The sequence below is a fragment of the Mustela erminea genome, chromosome 5 (assembly GCF_009829155.1).
Source record: "Mustela erminea isolate mMusErm1 chromosome 5, mMusErm1.Pri, whole genome shotgun sequence".
Lineage (NCBI taxonomy): Eukaryota > Metazoa > Chordata > Mammalia > Carnivora > Mustelidae > Mustela > Mustela erminea.
In genome coordinates, this window is record NC_045618.1 from 5,258,392 (window position 1) to 5,286,239 (window position 27,848).

The following is a 27,848-nucleotide window of genomic DNA, read 5'->3' on the forward strand; positions in this document are numbered from 1 at the left end:
GTTTTCCATTGATTCACAGTTGCATGATATTGTGGCTCGAGGTTATCTCATAATCTGTTTTGATACAAATGGATATTTAGATTTTAAATTTTACAAATAAATGTCTTCATGAATAAATCTACATCTTGCACTATTTTCTTACACTTGATCCCTAGAAGAGTAGCTACTGAACGCTCTCCCTCCAGAAGGACTGAATTAATTTGCGCTTCCCACTAAGGAAGCCTTACCAGAAGCACACCCACCTCTCACCCTCAACTGCTCTTGAGTCTTCCTGTCCTTTTAAATCTCTGCTAATTTCATAGGCAGAAAGTGTCACTCCCTTCTTTGATTTGCACTTGCTGGCTTATAGCTGAAATTACACATTTTCCCTGAGTGTATTGGCCATCTATGACTTCTGTGACTCCTTTTCATTTGCCTTCTCCATGAAGGAAAAGTAAGGGACGCTTGTTTGCTTCACCTGCAGGACCATGTTTCTCCCACTTTCAGAAAGACTTAACTGGAGCTTTTGACATCCTTTAACAATGTCAGCAGCACGCCAGTCATTCACGCTGCTGATGGACAGAAATGCAGACACTTTTGAAATTTACTTGCACTTTGTTGATTGACTTAAAAGTTATTCAGAAAGCTTCAAAACCTTGTGATCTTCAGGCATGTTCCCAGGGCCGGCATCATAAGCACCCTGAGATAAGACAATTTTGCTATCATGTCTGTTGCACTGTCGTTCTGAAGCCAATGAAGTCACAGAGATACCCACTCAGAGCATATACTCGACATGTAAAACACTGTGCGGAGTGTAAGTAGGACCCTGTTACAGGATTCGGCATTGTTCTAGAACTCAAGTGCAGTGTGTTGCCACGGTCTGTTTCCTTGGTCACAGAATTGTTGTCACATATTCTTTATGCAGACAAACACCCCTGTCAGTGGTGTCTTTGATCCTGCACACTAGCTTAACATAAAAATTATAACAAATTCTAGCTGGATACCTGAGGTATACATTTTCCTTAGAATACACACTGATAACAGCACTCCTTTATGAAAGAAATGTTTTGATGATCCAACAACACAGATTTGGATCTTTTAGTAAGTGGCAGATAGGAAGCAGAGGGACTGGAAGGGACAGTCTTGCAAAAACCCAGGCAAAAAATAGTCAGGATCTCTGGCATGGGGACGGTGAGGAGAGGATGAGCCAGAGGCATGGAGGAATAAGGGGTAGTGGAACCAGCTGAATGTGGGGGATTAAAAAAAAAAATCTGAGGTCAAGGTTATAATTTCTTTCATGCACAAGACTTGGGTAGATGATGAGGATGTCAATTATTGGAACACAGGAGGAGCAGATTGGGGGATTCAAAGTGAGGACAGGAAGTTCAGTTAGAGAGTTTATTTTAGACATGTCGAGTTTGAAGGGCCTGTGGAATGACCAAGTTGAAAATACCAGCGTGAAACTCAGCAGGAAGAGGAGAGCTTGGGATCTGGAAGCAGCTGACAACAAAGGACAGGGAGGGGACAGGCAGAGACAAGCAATCCAAGGAGATAGAAGCACAACCCAGGAGACCATAGAAGAACAACAAGAGTGTCGTGGAAGCTGAGCAGAAGAAAGGAAAAGCAGTTGTCAGGAAGGTCAAGTTAGAGGAGGACCAAAAAGAGACTGATGGATGTGGTTACAGTACAATTTTTTTAAAAGGTCAAGGGACAGAAAGGCCACCAAAATCAGCAACTCGGGGTGGGGGGGCACTGGTGACCTTTTTAGCAGCACTGTTAGCTGATGCCCGAGCCTGCTCTAACAGGACGCAGTCCTTCATTCTGCAGTAAGAGACAACTGCTTAATACCAGAGTGCCCCCTGAAGTTGAAACAGTAACAAACTCATCTTTTCTAAAGTATAATGAATCAGGAGAGGCTCCTGCTGGCTCAGTTGGTACAGTGTATTACCACTGACCTCAGGGTCATGAGTTTGAGCCCCATATTGGGCAAAGGTTTACTTAAAAAAATGAAATAAGATGGGGGCGACTGGCTGGCTCTGTGGGTTAAAGCCTCTGCCTTCAGCTCAGGTCATGATCCCAGGGTCCTGGGATCAAGTCCTGCATCCGGCTCTCTGCTCAGCAGGGAGCCTGCTTCCTCCTCTCTCTCTTTCTGTCTGCCTCTCTGCCTGCTTGTGATCTCTGTCTGTTAAATAAATAAATAAAATCTTTTTAATAAATAAATAAAGTATGATGAACTGCAGGATTTTAGAACCAGAAGGGTGCTTGCTGATCATCTCTCTAACCCATCCCCCTTGTTTGATGGTTGAGGAAACTCTGGTACAGGGCAAGTTTCAGGAGAGAAGCAGACCAGGCCCAGACCTACGGCAGAGCCCAGACCACAGAACCCATGAAGCCCCCTGTGCTTCACGAAGAAGACAGAAGAGCATGTCGAGAACTGAACGTGACACTGGAGAGTAGAGGCTTTATGGACAATGATACTCAAACAGGATTTAGCAAAAGATACCTCCCCTTCCTCTTATCTTTTCAGCACAAGCTGTACTTCATACACAAAACAGAGACCTATCCTGGGGGCCAGAAGTGAGCGCTGTCCTCAGGTAACTTCTCTAAATCCGGATTAAGTTCCGTGCTCCCCGGCTCTCAGGAGGGTAGTTGGTGGACACTTGGTTAGCAGCTGGGGCCACATTCCTGCCTCCCATCGGGAAACGTGTCCAGGGAAGACGTCGACACCAGCAGGGACAACGTCAGGCTTTTACCTCACTCATGGCTTCCATAAGGCGAGCGCTGTTCGTGACTGCCGTCGTCAGAAAAATGAACCTGTACCCTGTGAGGTCAAACACGCCAGCACACGGGACCAGGAACAGATCAGAGGTCGAGAAGCCTTCTGGGCACTGGTATCTGTCCCCCAGGTCCCCCTTTCTGTTCTCTCTTACCTTTCTCCCTGCCCAGGAACCGGAGGGCCGAGATCTCCGAGAACGTGCAACCACCCAAGAACACCACCATGATGAGGCGCAAAGACTCGCTGGAAGCCTTGTCCTCCTTGGTCACGTCTGTGGGGGTTGAGCCAGACCCAGCTCTTCCGTGGCGGCGCCCCCAGCACCCCTCCCCCTGCCCCGGCCCCAGGTGGCGCCCCCAGGAAGACCCACCCCCACCCCCGCTGACACCCCCAGCACCCCTCCCCACCCCCGCTCCCGCTGGCACCCCCAGCAGCCCCCGCCTGCCCCCGGTGGCACCGCCAACCACCCCCACACCCGCCCGCCGGGGCCAGCGCGGCGCACCTGTGAAGGCCAACTCATTGCAGTTGAGCAGCCGCACGACTTCGTCCAGCCCCTGCCAGCTCCGCCGCTCCAGCACCTGGGAGGCACGAGCACCGGATGCCAGTCTGAGACCCCACCCGGCTGAGGAAGGGCCGGTTGCGGCAGCCAGACTGTCGCCATCTCTCGTTAGTTAGTTACTGGAGTGGCTGGAGGTCGGGACAGGCCAGAGACCAAGAGAAGGCAGAGGGCGACACATGAACGGGTGGCTTCCCCTCACCTGCTCGATGAGTCGGCAGCTGAGGGGCACGTAAGCACCACTGAAGACATACGCCATGTCCCGTGGCACTTTCAGATCATACTCGCCATCCACACGTGGGATCTAGAGAGCAAAGGGGGCTACGTGAGGCACGTGACAACTCATCTCTCTGGCCTCGTACTTGGTCAGAGAAAAGGACATTCCCCAAAGCAGGTTTATTTCAGCTAAAAGGAAAATCAGCAAAAGCCCAAAAAAAAAAAAAATCTATAAGTAAAGATTAAAGCTTTTGTTCAGTACCCACTGATTCTCGTGAACGAGCTCCCCCGGCTCCCCACGAAGGGCTGGGAAGAGCGATGCCCCGCTGCCGATCCCCTGGACACGGGGACGTGTCTCTCACTGATGAGGCACTCAGCCTCCCCTCTGACATTTGGCCACTTCTTCCAGTTTAATAAGTGAATGAATCTTTGTCTCTTGCCTCATTATTAAATTAAGCTCATGCTGGGACGCCTGGGTGGCTCAGTGGGTTAAAGCCTCTGCCTTCGGCTCAGGTCATGATCTCAGGGTCCTGGGATCGAGCCCTGCATCAGGCTCTCTGCTCAGCGGGGAGCCTGCTTCCCTACCTCTCTCTACCTGCCTCTCTGCCTACTTGTGATCTCTATCAAATAAATAAATAAAATCTTAAAAAAAAATTAAGCTCATGCTATGATGCTACCAAACAAAAAGATCTTTATCAAAACAAAACAACAAAGAGATGTTGGTGATTCAAAGCTCTCCACCAAGGACCGGACCCACGGCTTCCTCATCCATCCTGAATCGACATACCAAATTCAGCTTCTTGCTGATGGCACGGAAATTGCTCCTCTTGGCCAGAGAACTGAAGGCATCAGTAATCTTTCCTGGGAAGGAAATCTGTGCTGGATTTCACCGAAGATCGACGGATTCGTGACCCTGCCCCGGGGGACACCACTCAGGAAATGTCAAATAGTAGGACCTCGCAGGTAGCAAGACTGCTCACATCTCAAGGCCCTCCTCAAAGCCGTTCACCTAAAATTCCCTGGAACTTGGCGCCTGGGTGGCTCAGTCATTAAACGTCTGCCTTAGGCTCAGGTCACAATCCCAGAGTCCTGAGATTGAGCCCCGCATCGGGCTCCCTGTTCAGCAGGGAGCCTGCTTCTCCATCTCCCACTCCCCTGCTTGTGTTCCCTCTCTCTCTCTCTCTCTGTCAAATAAATAAATAACAGTCTTTAAAATAAATAAATGAATAAATAAAATAAAATTCCCTCGAACTGATCAAGATACTCGCCACTCTTTGCCCCACCATGGTCTTCCTACAGGGTACCGGCCATCCACTCGGTGCAACGGACAGAGCGACCCGAGCTCACTGAGGGGTCCGGGCCTTGGAGTCAACGACCTGGGCTCAGGTCTGACTGACTCACTGGGGGACCTTGAACACGTCCCTCAACCTCACTCAGCCTGTTTCCTTCTCTAGAAAATGGAGGCTATCAGCTTGCAGGCGTCAGGATCAAGTAAGAAACCTGTATCTGCTGGTCTCAGCACATGGGAAGTTCAATAAAAGGGACGAGGCCCTGGCCGCAGAAGTAGGAGCAATGCCAGAAGAGTGACCGATCCTCCTCCTTCCCCAGCTCGTTTGCTCCCACCCGGGGCGCTCGGACAGCTGCAAGGAGAGGGGACCCCGGCCAGGGAAGGGGCTCCCTGCTCACCTGCGGCCTTGTCCGTCACCAGCTTGCTCACTTTACTCTCCACAGCTGTGAGCGTGTCCCCCGGGGCCTGCTCCGTGAGGAGCCCCGCTCGCCGCAGGTTCGAGAAGGTAAGCAGGTGCTCAGGGCCATAGCTCTGAAGAAAATGCAATTCCGCCATTTACCGAGCATCGGCCCCGCCAAGGTCTAAGACTGTCAGGTGACATGGAGGTGAGGGACAGAAGGGCTATTCATTCGGGGCCCTAAAGAAATAACCAAACACCAGGGGCGCCTGGGTGGCTCAGTGGGTTAAGCCTTTGCTTTCAGCTCAGGTAATGATCTCAGGGTCCTGGGATCGAGCCCCGCATCAGGCTCTCTGCTTGGTGGGGAGTCTGCTTCCCCCTCTCTCTCTGCCTGCCTCTCTGCCTACTTGTGATCTCTCTCTCTGTCAAATAAATAAAATCTTTAAAAAAAAAAAAAGAAAGAAAGAAAAGGAAGAAATAACCAAACACCAAACAAAGGATGGGGGGAAAGCACGGAACGAGGAGAGAAAGCCGCTGATGTCAGGGTGCTGGGGGTGCTTCTCACATGAGGTAAGACGAGAAGACCCGGAAGGAAAGCCGTATCACCCCCATATACGACGCTAAAGTGAAGTAGAGCCCCGGGGTGAGAACTCAGCACCCAGTCCACGGCTCAGTGGCCCCGGCTCTCCCAGCACTGGCCACCCAGGCAGGGAGTGGGGGAGACAAGGGCAGTGGGGGGGGTCTCTGCGTGCTGAGAGGCTGACTATCCTGAGACACTCTAAGAGGGAGGCCAGACTGGGAACAAAATGGGGATGCCGACAAGAAAGGGGCCATTTCTTCTGCCTCTTCCAGAAGTGTCCAGTGATGACCTCCCCCCCACCCGGTTCCCTCCAGAGCCCATTCTCCTGGCCTCACCTGCAGATACTGTGTTTTCAGAGATCGGTAATCCTTGGGAATCAAACCTGAGGGTCCGGAAGATAAGACAGGTTCGCACAAACGCCAGCTGAGCTGTCCTGAAATCGACAGCCATACCCACCTCCCCACCCATCCACCCTCTTATTCCCTGAACAACCTTTATCAGGAGGAAGGATTCAGTAAATGTCAACCTTGCATCCAGCCAGTTGATTCTAAACTGACTCCTAAACTTAAGCTTGCTTATCAGCAGGGATGGTGGCGGGACTGAGCAGGAGGAAGGGAAACAGACTTAGGCACCTCTGTTCCTGGCTTGGGGCCAGTGCTCCTGCACCGTGCTTTACAAGCTACCGAGGAACAGGACAAGTGTTCGGATGAGGTCAGAAAGTGTGGTCTGAGGGGCGCCTGGGAGGCTCCGTGGGTTAAGCATCTGCCTTTGGCTCGGGTCATGATCTCGGGGTCCTGGGATCGAGCCCCGCATCGGGCTCTCCACTCAGTGGGGAGCCTACTTCTTTCTCCCTCTCACTCTGCCTGCCTCTCTGCCTACTTGTGATCTCTCTCTCTCTGTCAAATAAATAAATAAATAAATAAAATCTTAAAAAAGATAGTACAGTCTGAGGTGCTGTCCTCCAGTGTGGTATGAAGAATAGGCTTGCAAGTCAGGGTCGTGAGCGAGTCATGAGTACGAATGGCACACGGAGTACAGCCGATGGTATTGTATTGGCTGGCTGGTGGGGAGCCCAGCCCAATGTACACAGCTGTCCCATCCCCATGCCATATAGCTGAAACTAATATGTACCATCATGTGTCAACTCTACTTCCAATTAAAAAAAAAGATGAAAGGGTTGCATGAACAGGTTAAAAGAGGTCACAGAATCTGAGCTTTTGTAAATGTTTATGAAATTGTTTGGCTGTCCCCTTTTCCTGGACTGTCTCTTCATTATGAAAGCTCGTGGAAGGCAGCCGGCCAGACGGAACAGAGAGAGAAATGCCACTCTGAGCTGTGCCCCATGGTCCTAAGATGTGACAGCACTTGTTCCGGGGGGCCTGGGTGTGGTCCTGCTCAGAGTTGGGACACTAAATGACCCTAGGTCCCTGGAGATGTCTCACTCCGAACAAAGACTGCTTTATCTTACAGGGGAAAGAATCTACGAAATTACTGGGAAATGTTTTGTCTGCTGGGATATTTTCTGTGTCATTCACAGTGATGTCTTCCATCCCTAAGGTACAGTTTTTCAGTCTGGCATCTTTGGTTGCAGGAACTCACCGTTCTCAGTGATGGACAAAAGGCACATGAGGCGAAGGCTTTCAATAGGTGACACCTGCACGAGAAGAGAGTCCTGGAGAATTCAAGTTCCATGACACACCTTCTTCTCTCCTCTTCCTTCTGCTGGAGGCCAAGCCCGCCGTGATACAACATTCCCAGCAACCCCGGCCACCTGCTCACCTGCCGGTCTATGTGTTCTTCGATGTAGCTGGTGCTCTCCCGGATGTTGAAGCCCTCCAACAGCGCTGCGAGAAGCAGAGGAGAGCCCGTTACAGGGGGAGCTGCTCAGCTGTTGCCATCTGTGTTAATGGGTGTCTGTCTCCCAATCTTTCTCCATCCTTGTTGGGGGGGAGGTTAAGGGACCCCCCTGGACTTCTAGCAGGAACCAGCATTCCACCCAGCCAGCATCAGCTGGAAAGAGCCAGAGAACATCTTTGCTGGGTGGGATGGTGCTGGGAGCAGGGGAAGCATCGGAAGGAGCCAAGCACGGCCCCCACTGTTACCATGTTCAGTCTTGATGAGCTCCTGAAAGTCCTGCTTGGTCTTCTTCTTCATTATGGATTCACAGGCCCCGATATCTGCAGATAGGACAAAAAGCAAGCTGATATATTTCCAGTTCTAAAAGGATATGCCAGGGTGCCTGGGTGGCTCAGCGGGTTAAAGCCTCTGCCTTCAGCTCAGGTCATGATCCCACAGTTCTGGGATCAAGCCCCGCATCGGGCTCTCTGCTCAGCAGGGAGCCTGCTTCCCCTGCTCTCTCTGCCTGCCTCTCTGCCTACTTGTGATCTCTGTCAAATAAGTAAGTAAAATCTTTAAAAAATAAATAAATAAAAGGATATGCCTTGGGGTGTCTGGGTGGCTTAGTCATTTAAGCGTCTGCCTTTGGCTCAGGTCATGATCCCAGGGTCCTGGGATAGAGCCCTACATCAGGCTCCCTGCCCAGCGGGAAGCCTGCTTCTCTCCCAGTCCCCCTGCTTGTGTTCCCTCTCTCACTGCGTGTCTCTCTCTCCAAATAAATAAATCTTTTAAAAAATTAAATAAATAAATGAGAGACTGCGCCTTTATTGTCCAGAAGAATAAAATCTTCTTCTTCTTTTTTTTTTTTTTTAAAGATTTATTCATTTACTTGAGAGACAGAAAGAGAGAACATGAGTTCGGGGAGGAGCAGAGGGAGAGGGAGCACACTGCCCGCTGAGCAGGAAACTGCATGCAGGGTCGATCCCAGGACCCTGGGATTATGACCTGAGCTGAAAGCAGACGCTTAACCGAGGGGAGCCATGCAGGCACCCCGGACCAAAAATTTCTTAAGGCAAAATGCAGAAGTAAGCCTTTCCATTTTAAACAAAACAAGATCATTATTTCCTGGGGGAACACAGACTTCCCCCCTGGGCAGATCTCCTCTGTAGCAGCCCCTCGCCACCCCTCCCCAAAACCTACGGACACTCAGCAGGCGGTGCTCCTGTTTCAGTCCCTTGAGCTCCTGGGACACAAAGTTCTTCATCTGCTTGATGTCCATGCCCCTCCGGCGCTGTGGGAAGTCCCCATAAGGTCAGCCTCTCCCTGCCTTCACCCGAGAGCGGCCCCCACCCCCGCCCCACCCCCAACTCCTAGAGAAAAGACAGGGGCTGTCGTCAAATCAGAAGGGAGCCAAAGGGCAGCAGCCTTGGGAAACTGGGGACACCAAACAGAAGACGCCCGGCTTGGAGCCTCACATCATACTGAGCTTGCAAGTTCCGGGCCTTCTGGCTCAAAAAGCCAAAGACGTTGGAGAAGTGCTCGTTACGAATCTCATTAAACACCTGCAAGGGGAACCAGACAGCTACAACTTACTGGAAAGAACGCTAACTAGGCCCCCCGCCCCCAGTAGTGTAATCGAGGCACAAGAGGAGTGCCCGGCTGTTCCAGCAAGAGCACAGAGAGGGCCGTGCTGCTGTCACCAATGTCAGGCCCCAGCTATCATGCTCCGGGGTTCGCTCTTACCTGGAGGGGGAGCCCCCTCCCCCAGGCTCAGCCTCCCCTCCCAGAGTCCCGCCCAGAGTGGCCCAAGGGCGATCCACCAGCCAGCACCTGCGTACCCTCACCTTGTCTTCAGCATTGAGTAGAACCTTTAAGCTCCTGTCAGAGGATGTGACTTCTGGGCCAAAGTCAACACTCCCTTTGAGAGCAGAGGGAGCGGCTATGAGGATCTCCAAGGGGGGCTTCCCTCCCCTCCCCGTTCCTGAACTGCCACTCGGAGTCCCCCAAACTATCTGGAAGCCAGCAGTCTGTTCAGAGTCCGAGGCTCTCCCACAAGCCCCGCCCCCTGCGAGAGCCCCCCAGGAGCTGAGGACCCCGCCCCCCCGCCTCACCAAGATGCCACTTACCACACTTGACACGGAAGGTGTCGTCCACCAGACCCTCGTAGACCACCTGGGAGCAGAGTGCTGTCACGAAGTCCACGTCTGAAACCGAGATCCCCGGCTGTGAGGGTCCTCCCTGACCTACGTGGCTACCCAGTTCACTCGGCATCAGCTCACGGGCCTCCCCAGGGCCCAGGCGCCGTGCTCCCGGTCAACGCTGCCGTTCACAGCCCCGACCCGAGGATCTGAACTTGGCCGCCACATGGGCCCGATCCCCACGTCTTCAAGGGTCCAGAGACGACAGGGGCGCTGAGCATTCTTTACCTCTGTCTAGGAGGAAGACATGTCCAATCTCTGGCCTTCGGCCCTTGGTCTCGCCATCCTCCTCCTCCTCCAGTTTTCTCCACAGTTCGTATGACATCTGCGGGGACCAAGACACTCTCAGTCTCGTGTCAGGTCCCTTCTGCAGCCCACCCCTACCGAGGTCACCTCTTTTCCGTGTGACACCTCTCCTGCCCCCGAGAGGGGAGCTGATTATTAACACCACTATCCACGGCACTCCCATCTGCACCCACCCCTCCCAGCCTCTCCTTGCTGACGAGGGACTCTCTCTGCCTCTGAAGAAGACTTAGGAGTGCTATCCCAGAGGCCTTGGCTTTTGCCTTTCTGTCCGTCACACAAGCCCTCCCCTCTGAGGAACTCTTCTGAACAATAAAAGCAAGCTAGGGGCGCCTGGGTGGCTCAGTGGGTTAAAGCCTCTGACTTCGGCTCAGGTCATGATCCCAGGGTCCTGGGATCGAGCCCCGCATCAGGCTCTCTGCTCAGCAGGGAGCCTGCTTCCTCCTCTCTCTGCCTGCGTCTCTGCCTACTTGTGATGTCTATCTGTCAAATAAATAAATAAAATCTTTAAAAAAAAAAAAAAGGCAAGCTAAAGAATATAGCTCTCGGAGCGCCTGGGTGTCTCAGTGGGTTAGGCCTCTGCCTTTGGCTCAGGTCATGATCTCAGGGTCCTGGGATCGAGCCCCGTATCAGGCTCTCTGCTCAGCAGGGAGCCTGCTTCCCCGTCTCTCTCTGCCTGCCTCTCTGCCTACTTGTGATGTCTATCTGTCAAATAAATAAATAAAATCTTTAAAAAAAAAGAGAGAATATAGCTCTTATCACAGATACCCCTGGACAGTCCCCACTGGGCAGAGGACAGGTACAACAGAGCCATGGGGACCACAGCACCACACGTGCCCACCTTGGTGCAGCGGCCAATTCCGTAGCAGTTGGGGAAAGGCCCGTAGAGGGTGCTGAGAAGGTGCAAGGCCTGTGCCACAGTGTTGATCCAGCGCTGGTCTCCTTCCTGCAGGAACCACATGGGCCGCAGAGATACAGCTCAGCCCAAGAGACGCATCTGGAAAGGGGCAAGCCGGAGCAGCCCAGGGCGGGAAGGCCAGGCATGGGGACTGCCCGAAAGGAAGTCCTGGGGCTATCAGCCATTCAATCTGCAAAACGCTCTTCCTCATAATAAGTTATAGGACTCACAGGAGGGTCCATGTTTCTAACCCATGGGACCCCACATGTGTCCCCACCTGTTGGTGCCAAGACTCAGGGACCCTTCACTTACCAGGAAGTAGTCCCTGAAAAATTCTGGGAGCTCCATGCTCAACAGATCCACGTCAAGAGGCAGCAAAGAAAAGGCCCACTCGTCACAGCTCACGTCTGTGGGAACAGAGCACGTCAGCCTCCCCACAGAAGGCACCAGGCTCCACACTGAGAGAAGGTCCGCCATGGTGACACAGGAAGGTGACGCAGGCCTGCCACACGCCCAGCTCCAGAACACTCAAAGACGAGTGACAGTCTGTGCCTCAGAGGAGTTCACAGTCGGGAAACAAAAGGAGACGGGCACACCACAGCCTGTCACGCCATGTGAGGAGACTGTTTTCACTCGAGGGCCGACCGGAAGTACTGAGGAAACATTTGCTGGTCGGCAAATACTGACAGAAAGCCACCAATGTGCAGGCACCAGGCCGAGCCCCGGGGGTGCAGGAGTGGAACAGACAGGCTCCCCATCTTCTGCGAGAGAATGCCACTTTAGGGAGATGTCCACCAGACACAGCTCATCACAGCTGCGCCCCAAAGAAGAACAGCGATCCGGAAGCACAAACACCCCAGGGATCCAACCTCAGCTACATGGGGCGTAAGAAAAGTAGAAGAGTAAAGGAAAGACTTCCCTAAAGAGGCAACATTTACACCTAGAATTTGAGTAAGATTGGGTATGAAAAAAAAAAAAAAAAAGCTGAGGGTGGAGAATGTTCTAGGCCACAGGAAAATCAAGTGGAAGAGCCCATGGCTGGAGAGGGGAGAGTCAGGAGGGAGCTGTACAAGGTGAGGCTGAGGGGCCAGGCAAGGGCCAAGTGCAGAAGGCCACCGAAGATTCTGGAACCAGGGCGGGATCTGCAGCGGGGGGCACAGTGCTCAGGTCAGCGTGGCTGGCAGAATGGAGGGAGGGAAGGCAACACTTTTCCTTTGTGGAAGTCTCAGAAAGGAAGGAATGGCGGCACCTGGCACCCCCTTCAGCCTTCCCTTGAGGGCCCAGTCCCGCTCTCCATGGTCAAGAACAGCCCCTCTGCCCAGGCCAACAGGCAGAGACGAGGGGCCCAGTGTGACTTCCTTCCCTTCGTCCCGCATGTTCCCCCCGTCTCCACTCACGGCCGCCTCCTCTCACCTCCGTAGACTCCCTCTTCCTCCAGCACCATCTCACACGCGTGAAACTGGAAGACAAGAGGGAGGGGTTGGTGACCACCTTCTTCTCTGTTCTTTCCATCTGTCTGGTGTCCCTCCGCGGTCACTGCTGAGAACAGCACTTACTGAACCCAGTGACGATGACAAGGGAGCGTGGACTTTTAGGGACAATAGGAAGGACCACTGGGACCATCTAGCCCAGGGCTTTGATTTCCTGCTTTATTTATGCATTCATCCATTGCTCTTTTCTCCCTGTGAGACTGGGAAGCTCCACAAAGGAGAAGGCATTTCGGCATCACTGAAGGCTGCGTCCCACAGACAGACGTGGAGCGAGGGCCCGAGCGCACCTCGGAAACAGGGGAGGCGAGGCAGGTGGCCGGGAAAGAGCAGGGGTGCAGAGGGAGGCTAGGGTAGGGCATGCCCAAGGGAAGCCTGGAGTCACTGAGAGATCCGGAGAGCCTGCCTGGAGGTCCCTGGCACAGGGTATTTAAAGTAGGTGGTTTGTCCAAGAGAAGAGAACACAGAGGGACATGAGCGCTAAGGACAGGATTCTAGGGAACACCACAATTCAACGGGCGCACAGGGCAACACCTGGCGAAGACGGAAAGATGACACAGAGGTGGAAACGGGGACTCGGCACCTCTAAAGGCAGCAAAAGTCAGTGCCAGGGACATTAAGTAGGACAAGCAGGAACCAGGCATCACCGAGTTTGACAACAGAGCCCTGGAGGGACTCGATTTAAAGGCGAAGGCAGCGGTGAGGACACAGGAGGAGTGGCAGCGAGAACTCTGGACACAACAGAAGGGAGAGCCCCTGACCGCGAGAAGATAAGAAGGGGAGAACTGCTTAGAAGGGGTAGACATGGGGCGCCCGGGTGGCTCAGTCGGCTAAGTGTCTGCCTTTGGCTCATGTCCTCATCCCAGGGTCCTGGGATCAAGCCCCGCATGGGGCTCTCTGCTCAGCGGGGAGTCTGCTTCTGCTTCTCCCTCTCCCTCTGTCCCTGGCCCCTGCTCCTGCACTCTCTCTCAAATAAAGAAAGAAAGAAATCTTTAAAAAAATTTTTTTTAATTTTTTTAAAAAGGAGAGCTAGCCATGGTTGAAGACAAAGCAAAGCGGTAGAGAAGGAACGCGGACACGGGGCCAGGGACACATGCAAACCGGTGGACCGGGAAGGGGAAGAGGCCAGGGTCACTTCCTCCTTTGAGCCAAGTGGGAAGAAGGTGAAATACTTGGAGGCAATGAGGAAGGAAGCGGGAGCACTCCTGTCCGGTAATGATGGTGACAACTGATGTGCATGAAATATCTGACACCTGCTAAGCGTCGCTGTTAGTATCTTGTAAGGATCACCTCCCGTGGTCCTCCTGAGGACTCCGCGAGATGTGGGAGATTCATGCTTCGGGCCCCTGATTTCCTTTACACAGAAGAATCCGATTCATCATAATTTCTTTTTTTCTCTCTCTTTTTTTAAGTGGGTTCTACTCCAGGCTCGAACTCACAAGCCTGAGATGTAGGGTCACGTGCTCTAGGCCAGCCAGGGGCCCCGTCCCTCACTCTGTTCTGTCAGTGAAACTAAAACTGTGCACCCACTTTTAGTGCTAAATAAAGAATCCCAGAGCCCAGATTGCAAACTGCCAATCTCCATAATTAACAAAAGGAGTCTCAGGAAGACAGATTCCCTCTTCCCTAAATTACTGAGGGAGATTGTCTGTGATTAAAATTTGATCAAAAAATCTAACTAGATAAGATGTGAGATGGAGAAAACTCATCAAAATATCAATTTTGTTTTTCTATGCAATAGTGAGGCTTGTAGGATTATTTGAAACTGTTACCAACTTGTTCTATTCCCTATTTAAACAAATCTCTCCTTGGAAGTATAATTTGAAAAAAAGGGGTTTTATAAGACTCCAAAAATGAATTCATTGCCACAGCTCCCTTAATAACATTTAAAAGTAACCTGTAAGTCCGACTGGTTATCTTAATAATCTCTTGCCCTGGGGACACCTGGTTGGCTCCATCAGTTAAGCCTCTACCTTCTGCTCAGGTCATAATCCCAGGGTCCTGGGATCGAGCCCCAGCTGAGCTCCCTGCTCAGTGGGGAGCCGGCTTCTCCCTCTCCCTTTGCTCCTCCCCTGCTCGTGCTCTCTCCCTCTGTCTCTCTCAAATAAACAAATAAAATCTTGAAAAAATAAAAATAATAATTTCTTGCTCTGGTAATGATGTTTTACTTGATATACTTGTATTTCCCAACAGGAAAACTAGCCACAAGATTGTGCTATGAATCTTCCAATGATCTTCAAGAGACGATCACTAGCTCTTTCTTCTTATTCCTTTTATGTGATGAGAAAACAACATAAGCCTGTAATTTCACTAGGTTTCCTAACAAACACTGAAAGTCACGTAAAAGAGGTTAACTCTTTGCCACTTGCTGCCACATAGATGTTGCGCATAACGCGAAGGGAAACAAATCAGAAAAAGACAAATAGCCCATGATTTCACTCATACGTGGAGTTTAAGAAACAAAACAAATGTACCGAGAAAAAAAGGCAAACCAAAAGTCAGACTCTTAACTAGAGAGAACAAATCGATGGTCACCAGAGGGGCGGTGAGTGAGGGGATGGGAGGAATCGGGGCGGGGGATCGAGACTGCACTTACCCTGCTGACCACTGAGTAATGCACTGAATCGCTGAATCCCTGTATCATATACGTCAAACTAACATAACACTGTGTGTTAACTATACTGGAATTAAAATAAAAAGTAAAATAAAATGTTCAGCCCTGTTATGCTTAAAAACATAAAAGGTAAGCACTACTATCAACTCCATTTTACAGATGAGCAAGCTGAGACCCAGAGAGCAGTCACATAAGTCACGTGAGTTGTCCAAGATCCCACAGATAGCAAGCGCCAGAGCCAGGATTCACACACAGTTTGGCTTCAGTGGCTCGGACTGAGCTACTGCTTCTACCTTCTCTAGAGTTTTTTGGAGAAGACTGAAAAAAAGAATCAATCCCCGTCCTTTGAACTTGAATTTCTATCTGCTCTCCATGTGGCGCACACTCCCTGGGGCAGCTTTATGGGCGCTGGGCAGGCCGTGGGCGTAAGGTCAAGCGGGGCCACTGCTTGCACCTTGCTGACGTGGGGGTGAGAGAAGAGCCTGATGCATCAGGGAACGGAGATGCCGTGGTCCTGGGACACTACAGCCTCGGAGAGAAAGTAGACGGAAGACACCTGTAGCTCACGGCGTGGCTTCACTCCCCTCGGAGGCTCAAAGTTGGGGTGGAGTAAAATGGTCTCTCAGCTCCTTTTTTTTTTCTTAAAAATTTTATTTATTTATTTGACGGAGACAGAGATCACAAATAGGCAGAGAGGTAGGCAAAGACAGAAGGAAGCAGGCTCCCCGCTGAGCAGAGAGCCCGATGCGAGGCTCGATCCCAGGACCCTGAGATCATGACCTAGGCTGAAGGCAGAGGCTTAACCCACTGAGCCACCCAGGCACCCTCTCAGCTAGTTTCTTGTGTAAGAAAAGGCCTTTCCAGAGGACACTGCTTCAGAGGAAGTCGACACAGAGGCCACCTGTCACAATTCCACACTAACTAGCGCAGCTTGAAAGACAGACCCTCTGCTAAACCATCACGGCGGCATTAATGACTAGACTGTGACAGGTGTTTTGTTCCGTCACACACAACTGGCTTTGGGGGAGACACAGATATTGGCCCCTGTCCCTTCCCCACCTTCCGTCCTGATCGACCTTCTCCTCCTCCCACCAACCCACACTCACCTTCTGAGGGCTGAAGATCACTTTGTATTTTCGAGTCCGGCCAGCCAATTTGTCAGCATTGACAAGACCTACAGACAGAAGGAAAGCAGCCCAGAAAGCCACGGGCCATCTGTTAGACGTGAAGAAAGGAAGCAGACATCCCCTCCGAGGGGCACGGCCCATTCAGACCACCTCTTCTCATCAAAGGTCCTTATGGTCTAGGCCCTCCATCTTGGCCACCCTCCCCTGGGTCTTAGGTACCCGTGGCTTCATCGCATACTCACTGGCAACGTATCGCATGTTCTTGATGCGGGGCCGGACCAAGAAGCACAATCTGTGGGCGAGAGAGTTAAAACAAACAAACAAAAAACCTCAGTGAAGGGGCGCCTGGGTCATTCAGTGGGTTAAAGCCTCTGCCTTCGGCTCAGGTCATGATCCCAGGGTCCTGGGATCGAGCCCCGCATCAGGCTCTCTGTTTAGAGAGCCTGCTTCCCTTCCTCTCTCTCCACCTGCCTCTCTGCCTACTTGTGATCTCTGTCAAATAAATAAACAAAATCTTTAAAAAAAAAAAAAACCCTCAGTGAAGAGAAGTCCTGAAATTGGTAACAGCTGTTTAGAAGAAACAAATGAAGTCAACTGTTCCATCATTGGCTCTTCTGGCCAGGCCTATAGCTCTCCTCCAGGCCAAAGCTATGCCCGCTCTCTCGGCCGACCACCTCCCAAGCACAGAACACCCCCTTCCGTACCCCAGACTCCCGGGCACGGCGGCTGCTTACTGGCCTGTGGCGGCCCCGGGACCTCCTGCTCTCACGTAATTTACGATCTACTGGGCAAAGTCAGATACACACGCATGAAGTATACGGATAATCCAGTGTTAGAAACAATCGAAGAAAGTATATAAAATGGTGTTTTTCCAGTGAGGGGGAGGGTTCATGGAGGTACTCTCCATGTATCCAAGAGAATTTTTCCTTTAAGGAACACAAACATTACTGCAGGTTGAAAAATATAAAAGATAAAAGCGAAGGCCAGACTCGGGCTGTCTGTGACTATGTGCCAAGTGACTAGGACAAACACTAAATGGCATGGAAATCCAGGGGGGAGGAAAGCACCCTGGACCAGAAATGGCCACACAGGGCTTCACGGAGGAGGCGGGGCTGGGCTTGGGAGGCGGGGCGTTTCTCGAATGAGCAGTGAGGGCAGGAGAGAATGGCAGGCAGAGGGAATGGGGTGGCCAGAGGTCGAAAGCGTGTGCACACAGCTGGGGCATGAGACCGTTCGAGTCAGGGTGCCCAGCTGGCTCGGTCAGCGCAGTAAATGACTCTTTTCTTTCTTTTTTTCTTTTTTAAAGGTTTTATTTATTTATTTGACAGATAGAGATCACAAGTAGGCAGAGAGGCAGGCAGAGAGAGAGGAAGGGAAGCAGGGTCCCCGCTGAGCAGAGAGCCCGATGCGGGGCTCGATCCCAGGACACTGGGATCATGACCTGAGCTGAAGGCAGTGGCTTTAACCCACTGAGCCACCCAGGCGCCCTGGCGTAAGTGACTCTTGATCTCAGGGTCAGGAGTTCGAGCTCCACACTGGGTGTAGAGATTACTTAAATAAATAAAATGTTAAAAAAGAAGAAAAAGAAGAAGATGAGGAAGAGGAAGAAGAAGAAGAAAGGAAAGAAAAAAAAGTGTGTGTGGGGCAGAGGCTTGAGGGGACATGTGACAGACCGGGCTGGAAAGGCAGGGTGACCCTCGCTGCCGGCAGCCTTGGCATCTGCAATGAGCGATCCGGACTTCAGTCAGCAAGTAAGAGAAGCCTTGAAGGTTCTTGAGAAGGGCATAATAAAAATATTTTTCAAAGATTAATCAATCTAGGGCACCTGGTTGGCTCAGTCGTTAGGTGTCAGCCTTCGGCTCAGGTCATGATCCTGGGCTCCTGGGATGGAGCCCCCCATTGGGCTCCCTGCTCAGCGGGAAGCCTGCTTCTCCCTCTCCCCCTGCTTGTGTTCCCTCTCTCGCTGTGTCGCTGTCAAATAAATAAATAAAATCTTAAAAAAAAAAAAAGCTTAATCAGTCTGGCTAGAGATGGTAGACCGGGTCAGAGAGAGAGGAGGACAGGGAGGGAGACAGCGCGGAAGGGAGGACAGGTAAGAGGGCACAGCGTAACCCAGGCGTGAACTTGCGGAAGTGCAGGAGGTGAACCACATCACAAGCGTGACAGGAGGCAGGGGTGTGGGGACCCCTCCAGGCCGGAGCCCAGACGCTCTCCGAGACACTCACTGTTCACTGGAGCTGACGGCTGGCTTGTTCTCTACCTTATACAGCTTGTCGACTTCGTGCTGCTGCAGAGGGAACCCAACAAGACAGTGCACGTAAGTGCCTGGAAACCCAAAGCAGGACACAAAGAGGACTTCTGGAAGGGCTCCCCTTCGTGCTTCTTCTGGGAATCAAACTGCATCCCCGACCACTATCCCGCTGAACTTTCCTCAAACCGTCAACAGGAAAATACCCCAAAACCAAACAATTCAAAACCAACCCGAACAACAGCACCGATCCCCCTTTGCCCACCCGGTTCAGCTACTGCATTTTCCCTGAAAGGGCAGCCATTCACTAATAATTTGCACTGTTCGTTAAGAGAAAAACTGCTTCACGAGAAGAGAGGAGCCCGAGTCCACTGGGAGAAAGGGTGGTACCTTCAGGATAGAGACGTTGGCGATCCGATCCAAGGGGCTCATGAGATCGGCCTCAATGAACAAGTCCTTTTTCCCTGGAAGCTGAAGAACGCGGTACCTTGGGTCACTCACAGGTGACACACACTCCCTTAGCTGAGAGCTTGTCTAGCCATCCACTTAGCAAGAGCAGACTCAGCCGGAAATGCACTGGGCATCATACCATCTACCTCAACGTCTCATTTATCAACTGTATCCACAGCGGTCCTTTCTTCAAATATTTGCCTAGTTTGTCTTCCTATTTTCTGGACCAGTGGAAAGCTATTTCACCTTCTTGAAGGTTAAGTCCTCCTCACTTGACCCTCCTGCTTGCCCGTGACCTCGTTCGGCATCACTGCCCTGTTCTCCACTCTGCCTCCTAATAACCCCGATCGCCCACTGAACAGAGCCAAACCAAAGCCCCACTTAGTATCCGGCAGCCCCTCAACTAACTGCCGTCTCTTTTCAAGTATGTTTTTTCTTCTACTTGCAAAAATAACCCACATTCAGTGCAGAAAGCTGAGCCCAGAACAGTCCGAACCCACCCACCCACTCTCCCTTCCAAATATCTGCCATCTGATTCCTGCATCCCTTCGGGTGCTGCTGTCTGTGTGTCCAGGGGAAGGAGGGGGTCCCACTGAGTGGCAGGGAGAGGGAAGTCATCAGAAGTTCTGCTCTATCCTAGGCCTCGACAGATGGGTCGGGTGTCAGCAGGGATAGAAGATGGCAACCCAGCAAAGGCTGGGGCAAGAGAGCAGGCTGAGTGGTAAGGACAGAACAAGCAGTTTGGTTTCACTGATGCATAAGATAAGTGCAGGGCTGCGGCATGGAGGATTTTGCCCCCACCCCCCACCCCCGGAGGTAGAGGAACATCTGGCAGCATCTGGCAACATTTTTGGTTATCAGACTGGGGGCAAGGGGTTTGACTGCCATCTACTGGGTAGAGGTTAGAAATGCAGTGAAATATCCTGCAAGGCAGGAACAGTCCCACAGCAAAGCATCAACGGACCCCAAATGTCAAGGGACCCAAGGCAGGAAAATCTTGATGTAGGGGAATAAATGGTGGGATACAGGATTGAAACAGTCGACCGGAACTGGAGCGTGGAGCACCCCAACATCGGGTCACGGAGTCTGAAGTCGATCCTCTATGAACAAGGAAGGGAACAGAAAGCTTTTGCGCCTTGAAGCAGCCACTCAGCTGGAAACTTCAGTTGCGTAACTGGGCACGCACTGTGGGTACAGTGGTTTGGAGGCATGAGAAACTGAGGCAGGGAGTCCACTTCTGTGGTTGAAGCAACAGTCCAAGCAGCCCAAGCATGAAGCAAAGAGCAAGGACCCGACTGAAGCTGGTGGTGCCGCAAACAAAACTACGTTAAGGATACATGGGATGTGTGAGAGAATGTTCTAAATGACTGAAAGAAATTAACAGTGTTAACAGAGCTTGCACCTGTTTGTTGGAGGTGAATTTTTTTCTCTACTTTCCCTTACCTTCTACCGTCTCTATAATGCCTGTTATTGTACAATCTCTAAAGTCGGTGAGGAAATATCTTGGGACTCGGGCGGGTTCAGTTAAATATGAGAGCAAAAGGAGAGTCAAAGACGATTCTGAGGCTGGAGCCGGAACAGCAGCGCTCGTTCAACAAGAATGTAGTCAGAAGAAGTCAGTTTGGGGGCGCCTGGGTGGCTCAGTGGGTTAAAACCTCTGCCTTCGGCTCAGTCATGATCCCAGGGTCCTGGGTCCTGGGATTGAGCCCCGCATCGGGCTCTCTGCTCATCGGAGAGCCTGCTTCCCCCTCTCTCTCTACCTGCCCTCTGCCTACTTGTGATCTGGCTCTCTCTCTGTCAAATAAATAAATAAAAATCTTAAAAAGAAAGAAAGAAAGAAAGAATGAATGAATGAATGAATGAATGAATCAGTTTGAAGAGCAAATTATTACAGGAATCCTGCACCAGCCACAGCGAGTCAGCCTTGGGGGCAGCTCCTCCCGAGCTCCAGGTTCAAGTGCCTACCCTTGGCCTCATTTCATTTACTCTTTTCATGGGCTTCTCACCTATAAGAGGCTTTAACCCGTGTCCCTTTTCAATTCCTCACTTGTCTCAGCATCTTTCACTTGCCAATCGCTGTGCTACCACTGCGGGGCATACAGATGAGATATAAAATTGGGTCCCAGATTCCCTGAGGTTCTCTGAGGTTCTTTCAAGCCCCCATCCTCATCCCAACCGCAGCTCTATGCTTCTGTCTGCTGGATGTTACAAGAGTGATTTCCTCCTCAGGGACGCCCAGGTGGCTCATTCGGTTAAGCGGCTACCTTCACCTCAGGTCATGATCCCAGAGTCCTAGGATCGAGTCCCGCATCGGGCTCCTTGCTCCTTTCTCCCTCTGCCTCTGCCTGCCACTTTGCCTGCCTGTACTCTCTCTGTCTCTCCTACAAATAAATAAATAAAATCTTTTTTAAAAAAAAAGTGATTTCCTCCTCGCATCTTCACATCACCCTTTTCAAGCCCAAACTAATCAGCACGTTCCTCTAATTCTTTTTTTTTTTTTTCAATTCAGTGTTCTTATAAAAATATTTATTAAACACATGCTATGTGCCTGGCCCTATGCCAGGTACTCCCTGCATACACAGTGCTGAACATAACAAACATGTTCCCTGTCCTCGGGGACCTTCTAATCTAGTAGGGATTGTGAACATTAAGCAAGTCAGTATACACACAACACGTTACAACTACAGCAATAGCATTGTTTTCCTATTAACACAAGATAAAAACCTCAAACTCAACTCTGCTTCTCTCTCTACAATCAGTAAATCTTCGAGTCTTCCTTCACTACGACTTCCCTTCGTTCCCACTGTCACTAATTTTGGCTGATCTGTGGTACCCTAACTAGCATGCTTGATCCCCATTTACCCCACTCCACACATGGCTATCAGAATCATCTTCATTTTTCTTTAAAGATTTTATTTATTTACTTGAAAGACAGTACAAGCCAGGGGAAGGGGCAGAGGGAGAGGGAGAAGCAGGTTCCCCACTGAGCAGGGAGCCCAACTCAGGGCTTGATTCCAGGACTCCAGGATCATGACCTGAGCTGAAGGTAGCAGCTTAACTGACTGAGCCACCCAGGCACCCCCAGAATCATCTTCAAGTATTGCTTCACCCCTTAAGTGGGGGAAGAAAAATCTTCAGTGGCTGCCTAATGCCTACTGCGTAACTTCTGATTGCTGTCTTCCCTGTATGTGTCTTCTCCTTCCCTGGTTCCTCAACTTTGCTTCTACCAACCAGTCCTTCTGCCTGCTCCATCTCCAAGGAAAATACGCTGATTCTTTCACAACCAGCTCCTTAGAATTCCTAGATCACTCGAGAAATGACTGCTTATTCTAAATGCTTCCAGTGCCCTATCAGCCATGTTCCACACGATACTCTGTGTGGGGTAATCCGTGTTTCAGAGGCTCCTACTGGAGCAGATCCTTAAGGACAATGATGTCTTAACCATCTTTCCATCCCCAGTGATGCGGGGCACGACTGGTGTCTCCCTCGCCTGTACCAAAAAGAAGTGACTTCCTTAACTCTCCGCCAGGTCCCAAGCAGCTCTTACTGTCCTCTGGTTTTCCTTCCTAAATGCTTCCTTTTGGACCTGCCCCAGAAGCTCCAAGGACAATACCAAGGGCCTGGAACAAGATCAAGGGAACTCCGCAAGGAAGAACTATGCGTCCAGTGAGTGCTAAACTGTAGGTGCAGAAAAGTCCCCAGGAGTGGCGGGCACTGACCTGCTCCAGCAGATAGATGAGCTGGTCCCGAGCCAGCCTCTTGAGCATGGAGAAGTCAGGCAGCTCCGGGGCGTCCGGCCGATGGGGGAAAGCCATGGCAGCGGGCACCAGAGCAGCGGGGTGGAAGAAGGGCGACGCCCTCCACCCAGAGAAGGTCGGCAGGAGCCCGGGGTAAGCGCAGGGCGGCGCTCCTGCAGGCCTGGGCACGGTTCGAAAGAGCCCCCGAAGGGGCCCTCGCTCCTGCGCGCGAATGAATGGCCACCTCTCGGTCGGGCAGCCGCGGCCTCGGAGGACCTTCGTCCAGATCAGCGGCCGCGGGACCGACCCGCCCCTCCCTGGTCCACTCCTCTAGCTGCCAGAATCCCTGTCTACGCCCACAGATTTCGCGGCGAGCAGAGAAAACCCCACCTCCTGCCGGAGAGACGAGCGACTTCCTAGAGCTCCCGGAAGTCCCGTGCGCTCGACCCGCGCTCAGCCTGCCGGGACGGGGACGGTGCCCGGGAAGGGACATTTAAAAGCGGAAAGCAAAGAGTCAACGTTCTAGTTTCCTACCTGGGCGGGGTGGCGCGGTCCCATCATCACTAATCTTTAAGTGTACATCCGATTCTCCTAGCTCGCGAGGGTTGGGCACTTCTGCTACATTTTCAGAACTTCGTAAAATGGGTGAGACCCACTCGGGATCCGGAGGGCACTGATCCCTGGAGGTCTTGGCTGTCAGTCAAAGCTACCCCCACAGATTTAGCTGCCTTGCAGGAGCAAGACGCGGAGGGATGGGACACTGCGGGGGGGAAGAAGGGGAAGGCGTGAAGATCCAGTGGAAGCTAAGCCCGCCAGCTATGACCTTTGGATTAAGGAGTTTTGACTCAACATCGTTCGTGAGGAAATGGACGAACTGTGGCGTTTTCATGTAATAAAAATAACTGAATACATAAAAGAACCCAGATACAGGGGCGCCTGGGTGGCTCAGTGGGTTAAAGCCTCTGCCTGCGGCTCAGGTCATGATCCCAGAGTTCTGGGATCAAGCCCCGCATCGGGCTCTCTGTTCGGCAGGGAGCCTGCTTCCTGCTCTCTCTCTCTCTGCCTGCCTCTCCGCCTACTTGTGATTTCTGTCAAAAAAAAAAAAAAGAACCCAGATACAGAGTGGCATCTTTATGATGCCATTTAGAAACGGTTCTAGAACAGGGAAAACTAATCGGTGGTGGAAAAAAATTTCAGGAAGTGATTGACTTTGGGGTAAGAATTGACTGGGAAGAGAAACCAGGCAATTTTCAGGGCTGATGGTAATGGTCTAGACTCACCTTGTTTGTTGTTTAAAGCCATTATAAGGGATAGACCCGCTGACAATACCTAAACTCACTAATCCATCCTAACATCACATCATCTTCTCCTTGTGAGATGTATAGGAAGTACAAAGCTTCACTGATTGTCAAAAATTGAACCGGAGCAAATAAAAAGATGTAAATACCAGTTGATAGGAAATATGGAGGGTAGTAGGAACATGACAATAAACAAACATCACAGGGATGAAATCTGCTATATTCAAAATACAGGAAATAGGGATACCCGGATGGCTCAGTCGGTTAGCATCCGACTCTTCATTTCATCTCAGGTTATGATCACAGTGTGGTTACATCTGGCTCCATGCCGGCCATGGAGTCTGCTTAATTAAGATTCTCTCTCCCGGGGCGCCTGGGTGGCTCAGTGGGTTAAAGCCTCTGCCTTCGGCTCAGGTCATGATCCCAGGGTCCTGTGATCGAGCCCCGCATCGGGCTGTCTGCTCCGTGGTAGAGCCTGCTTCCTCCTCTCTCTCTCTCTGCCTGCCTCTCTGCCTACTTGTGATCTCTGTCTGTCAAATAAATAAATAAAATCTTTAAAAAAAAAAAAAAGATTCTCTCTCCCTCTGCCCCTCCACCCTCTCGCTTTCGCTGTCTCTCAACAAATAGATAAATATATATTTTTTAAGAATACAGGAAATGTATGGGTCAGAAAACCTGTAAAATAGGGGAATAGGGGTGCCTGGGTGGCTCAGTGGGTTAAAGCTTCCGTTTGGCTCAGGTCATGATCCCAGGGTCCTGGGATGGAGCCCCGCATGGAGCTCTCTGCTCAGTGGGGAGCCTGCTTCCCTTCTTCTCTCTCTGCCTGCTTGTGATCTATCAAATAAATAAAACCTTTTAAAAAAATAGAGGAGTAACGCAGAAAGGGAAACCACTTTGGAATTTTAGACACTTCTAAGACGTAGCTACATCATGCAATGTTGCAGTGTGTGGACCTTTTTTGGATCCTAATTCCAAGAAATCAACCACAAAATTAATTTATGAAACAGTAAGAGAGTAACTCTGCTAATAATTACTAAAACTTAAGGTATAGTCATGGCTTATGCGTCTATGTTAAAGAGTTCGGGGGGCACTGGGATGGTTCAGTCAGTGGGTCATCTGACTCTTGATTTTTGGCTCACGTCATGGTCTTGGTGTCGTGAAACTGAGCCCCACGTCAGGTTCTGCTCAGCATGGAGTCTGCTTGTCCCTCCTCTGCTCCTCCCCCGACTCTCTCATGCACTCGCACTCTAAAAAATAAGTATTTTTTAAAGAGAAAAAGGAGTTTGGGGTGTCTGGCTGGCTCAGTCAGAAAAGCACATTAACTTTTTTTTTTTTTTTAAGATTCTATTTATTTGACAGAGATCACGAGTAGGCAGAGAGGCAGGCAGAGAGGAAGGGAAGCAGGCTCCCTGCTGAGCAGAGAGCCTGATGCAGGGCTTGGTCCTAGGACCCTGAGATCATGACCAGAGCTGAAGGCAGAGGCTTTAACCCACTGAACCACCCAGGCGCCCCAAGCATGTAACTCTTGATCTCAGGATCCTCAGTTCGATCCTTACATTGTGTGTAGAAATTACTTTTTAAAGAAAATAAAAGGGAGTCCTTATCTCTTTCAGATATATAAGTATTACAGATGAAGTAATATGAAGCATATAGGATTCGCTTTTTTTTTTTAAAGATTTTATTTATTTATTTGATAGAGATCACAAGTAGGCAGAGAGGCAGGCAGAGAGAGAGGGGGAAGCAGGCTCCCCGCTGAGCAGAGAACCCGATGCGGTGCTCGATCCCAGGACTCTGGGATCATGACCTGAGCCAAAGGCAGAGGTTTTAACCCACTGAGCCACCCAGGCACATTCCTTCGCCCATTTAAAAAAAAAAAAAAAAAGATTTTATGCATTTATTTGACAGACAGAGATCACAAGTAGGCAGAGAGGCAGGCAGAGAGAGAGGAAGGGACGCAGGCTCCCTGCCGAGTCGAGAGCCTGATATGGGGCTCTATCCCAGAACCCTGGGATCATCACCTGAGCTGAAGGCGGAGGCTTTAACCCACTGAGCTACCCAAGTGCCCCTCAAATAAATAAAAATCTTTAAAAAGGAATAAAGAGGTTGCCTAGGCGGCTCAGTTGTTAAGCCTCTGCCTTTGGCTCAGGTCATGATCCCAGGGTCCTGGGACCATCAGGCTCGCTGCTCAGCGGAGCCTGCTTCTACCTCTCCCACTTCCCCTGTTTGTGTTCCCTCTCACTGTGTCTGTCAAATAAATAAAAAAGGAATAAAGCAGGAACAATTCAACTTGGAGAAAGCTTAGGTCTTGGCTGAAGTCTGGATGGGTAGGCTGGCAAAGGGAAAAGGCAGGGCTTTCTGCCATTCTGGGCTGACTGGTAAGCTTCTCCAAACTTTCCTCTACTCAACCAAAATTGGAATCTTTGTTGGGAGCTGAAACTACGGCAATGAACACAAAACAGGTCTCCTGCCCCCATGCGCAAGGTGGGTGACAACAGACTACAGTAGTAATCTATTTCAATGCCGAGGCATATTAAACACGGTCTGGTCACAGAATGTGAAAGGAGTTGCTTTAGACTGGGTGATTAAGGAAGGCTTAACTAAGAAAGTAACATTTGATCTGAGGCTTGAATGACATGGAATCTACCATGTGAAAATCTGGAGACAAAGAACCAGTAGGCGTAAAACCTTAGATTGGCACTTGCCAAGAATGGAAAAAAGATTTAAGCTTCGTATGCACTAGGGATGGTAGGGGATGAGGTAAATGGAAAACCTATCAATGCTTTTTAACAACAGCTTCTAATTTTCCATAGCCCACTGGGGAAAGGGCGTAGTCAAATGATTTGCAGGAGTTAAAAATTAGTCAAATACCATCTTCCACCTCTTAAAATGACCAAAAGGTTCTAATGACAAGTTACCATACTTTTTAAATCATAAAAAAAACGGAGTCATGATAGTGACAAAGCAGGGAGAACAGAGCCTTATCTGCCCACTGCTGTTTTCTTAAAATTTATTGGGGCGCCTGGGTGGTTCAGTGGGTTGAGCCGCTGCCTTCAGCTCAGGTCATGATCTTAGGGTCCTGGGATGAGCCCCGCATCGGGCTCTCTCCTCAGCAGGGAGCCTGCTTCCTTTCCTCTCTCTGCCTGACTCTCTACCTACTTGTGATCTCTGTCAAATAAATAAAATCTTTTTAAAAATTTTTATTTATTCATTAGGGAGGGAAAGAGCATGAAAGGGGACAAAGTCAGAGAGAGCAGATTCCTTGCGGAGCTGGGAGCCTGAGATGGACTCCATCCCGGGACTCAGGGATCGTGACCGGAGCCGAAGGCAGTGGCTTAACCAACTGAGCCACCCAGGCACCCTGCCTACTGCTGTATGACCAGCACCTGGATTCTCTTACCTTTGCCTGGCCTATGACAGAGCCTTGCCATTCATCCAATGCCAAGTTAACAGCAATCAATGATACTGTCATCAATACTAGTGACATTTGAGATAGCAAGGAGATTCACGAACACTCAATGACAGGTTTAGAAAATCAATTCTTTTCATTAAACATCCTGCATATATTTAAATTCTGAACAACCAGTTTTTTGCCAGTGACTTGTTAAAATGAGGCATGGCTGAACACTGTCCTTGGGCTCTTCCGTTGCTTGCATGTGTCTTATTCTGTCTGTCTAGTGATTGTCAGTTTCTGGTTATAATGAAGTATCTCTTCAAAAATCAGTAAACTCAGGGGCTTATTACCTGTTCTCGCCCACATCTCAGCTCCCTTAGGAAAAATCTGATGACAACTGCAAAATCAGATGCTACTCAAGCTTTTAAAAGTAGCCAGAGATTATGCTTAAGGCCATAAAGTCTGCCTTTTT

At 50.6% G+C, this 27,848-nt stretch overlaps 1 protein-coding gene across 2 annotated transcripts; it reads right to left on the bottom strand.

Moving 5' to 3' along the window:
* Positions 1–2,420: 2,420 nt before the first annotated feature.
* On the bottom strand, positions 2,421–23,444 carry VPS33B (VPS33B late endosome and lysosome associated). 2 transcript variants are annotated; one of them, XM_032345536.1, is made up of 23 exons: positions 22,670–23,444; positions 18,891–18,971; positions 18,478–18,539; positions 16,495–16,544; positions 16,232–16,299; positions 12,438–12,483; positions 11,337–11,431; positions 10,968–11,072; positions 10,052–10,148; positions 9,752–9,829; positions 9,470–9,543; positions 9,101–9,187; positions 8,826–8,916; positions 7,892–7,966; positions 7,569–7,633; positions 7,389–7,443; positions 6,125–6,171; positions 5,211–5,343; positions 4,312–4,385; positions 3,511–3,612; positions 3,255–3,330; positions 2,910–3,026; positions 2,421–2,800 (listed from the first exon to the last, which is right to left on the bottom strand). In XM_032345536.1, exons 1-23 carry the CDS (start codon positions 22,763–22,765, stop codon positions 2,721–2,723), a joined length of 1,854 nt encoding a protein of 617 aa, XP_032201427.1. In that variant the 5' UTR covers positions 22,766–23,444; the 3' UTR covers positions 2,421–2,720. The 2 variants fall into 2 exon arrangements, with proteins under 2 accessions (XP_032201427.1, XP_032201428.1); XM_032345537.1 differs by lacking the exons at positions 18,478–18,539; positions 18,891–18,971 and having other exon boundaries at positions 22,670–22,972.
* Between the last annotated feature and the right edge of the window lie 4,404 nt (positions 23,445–27,848).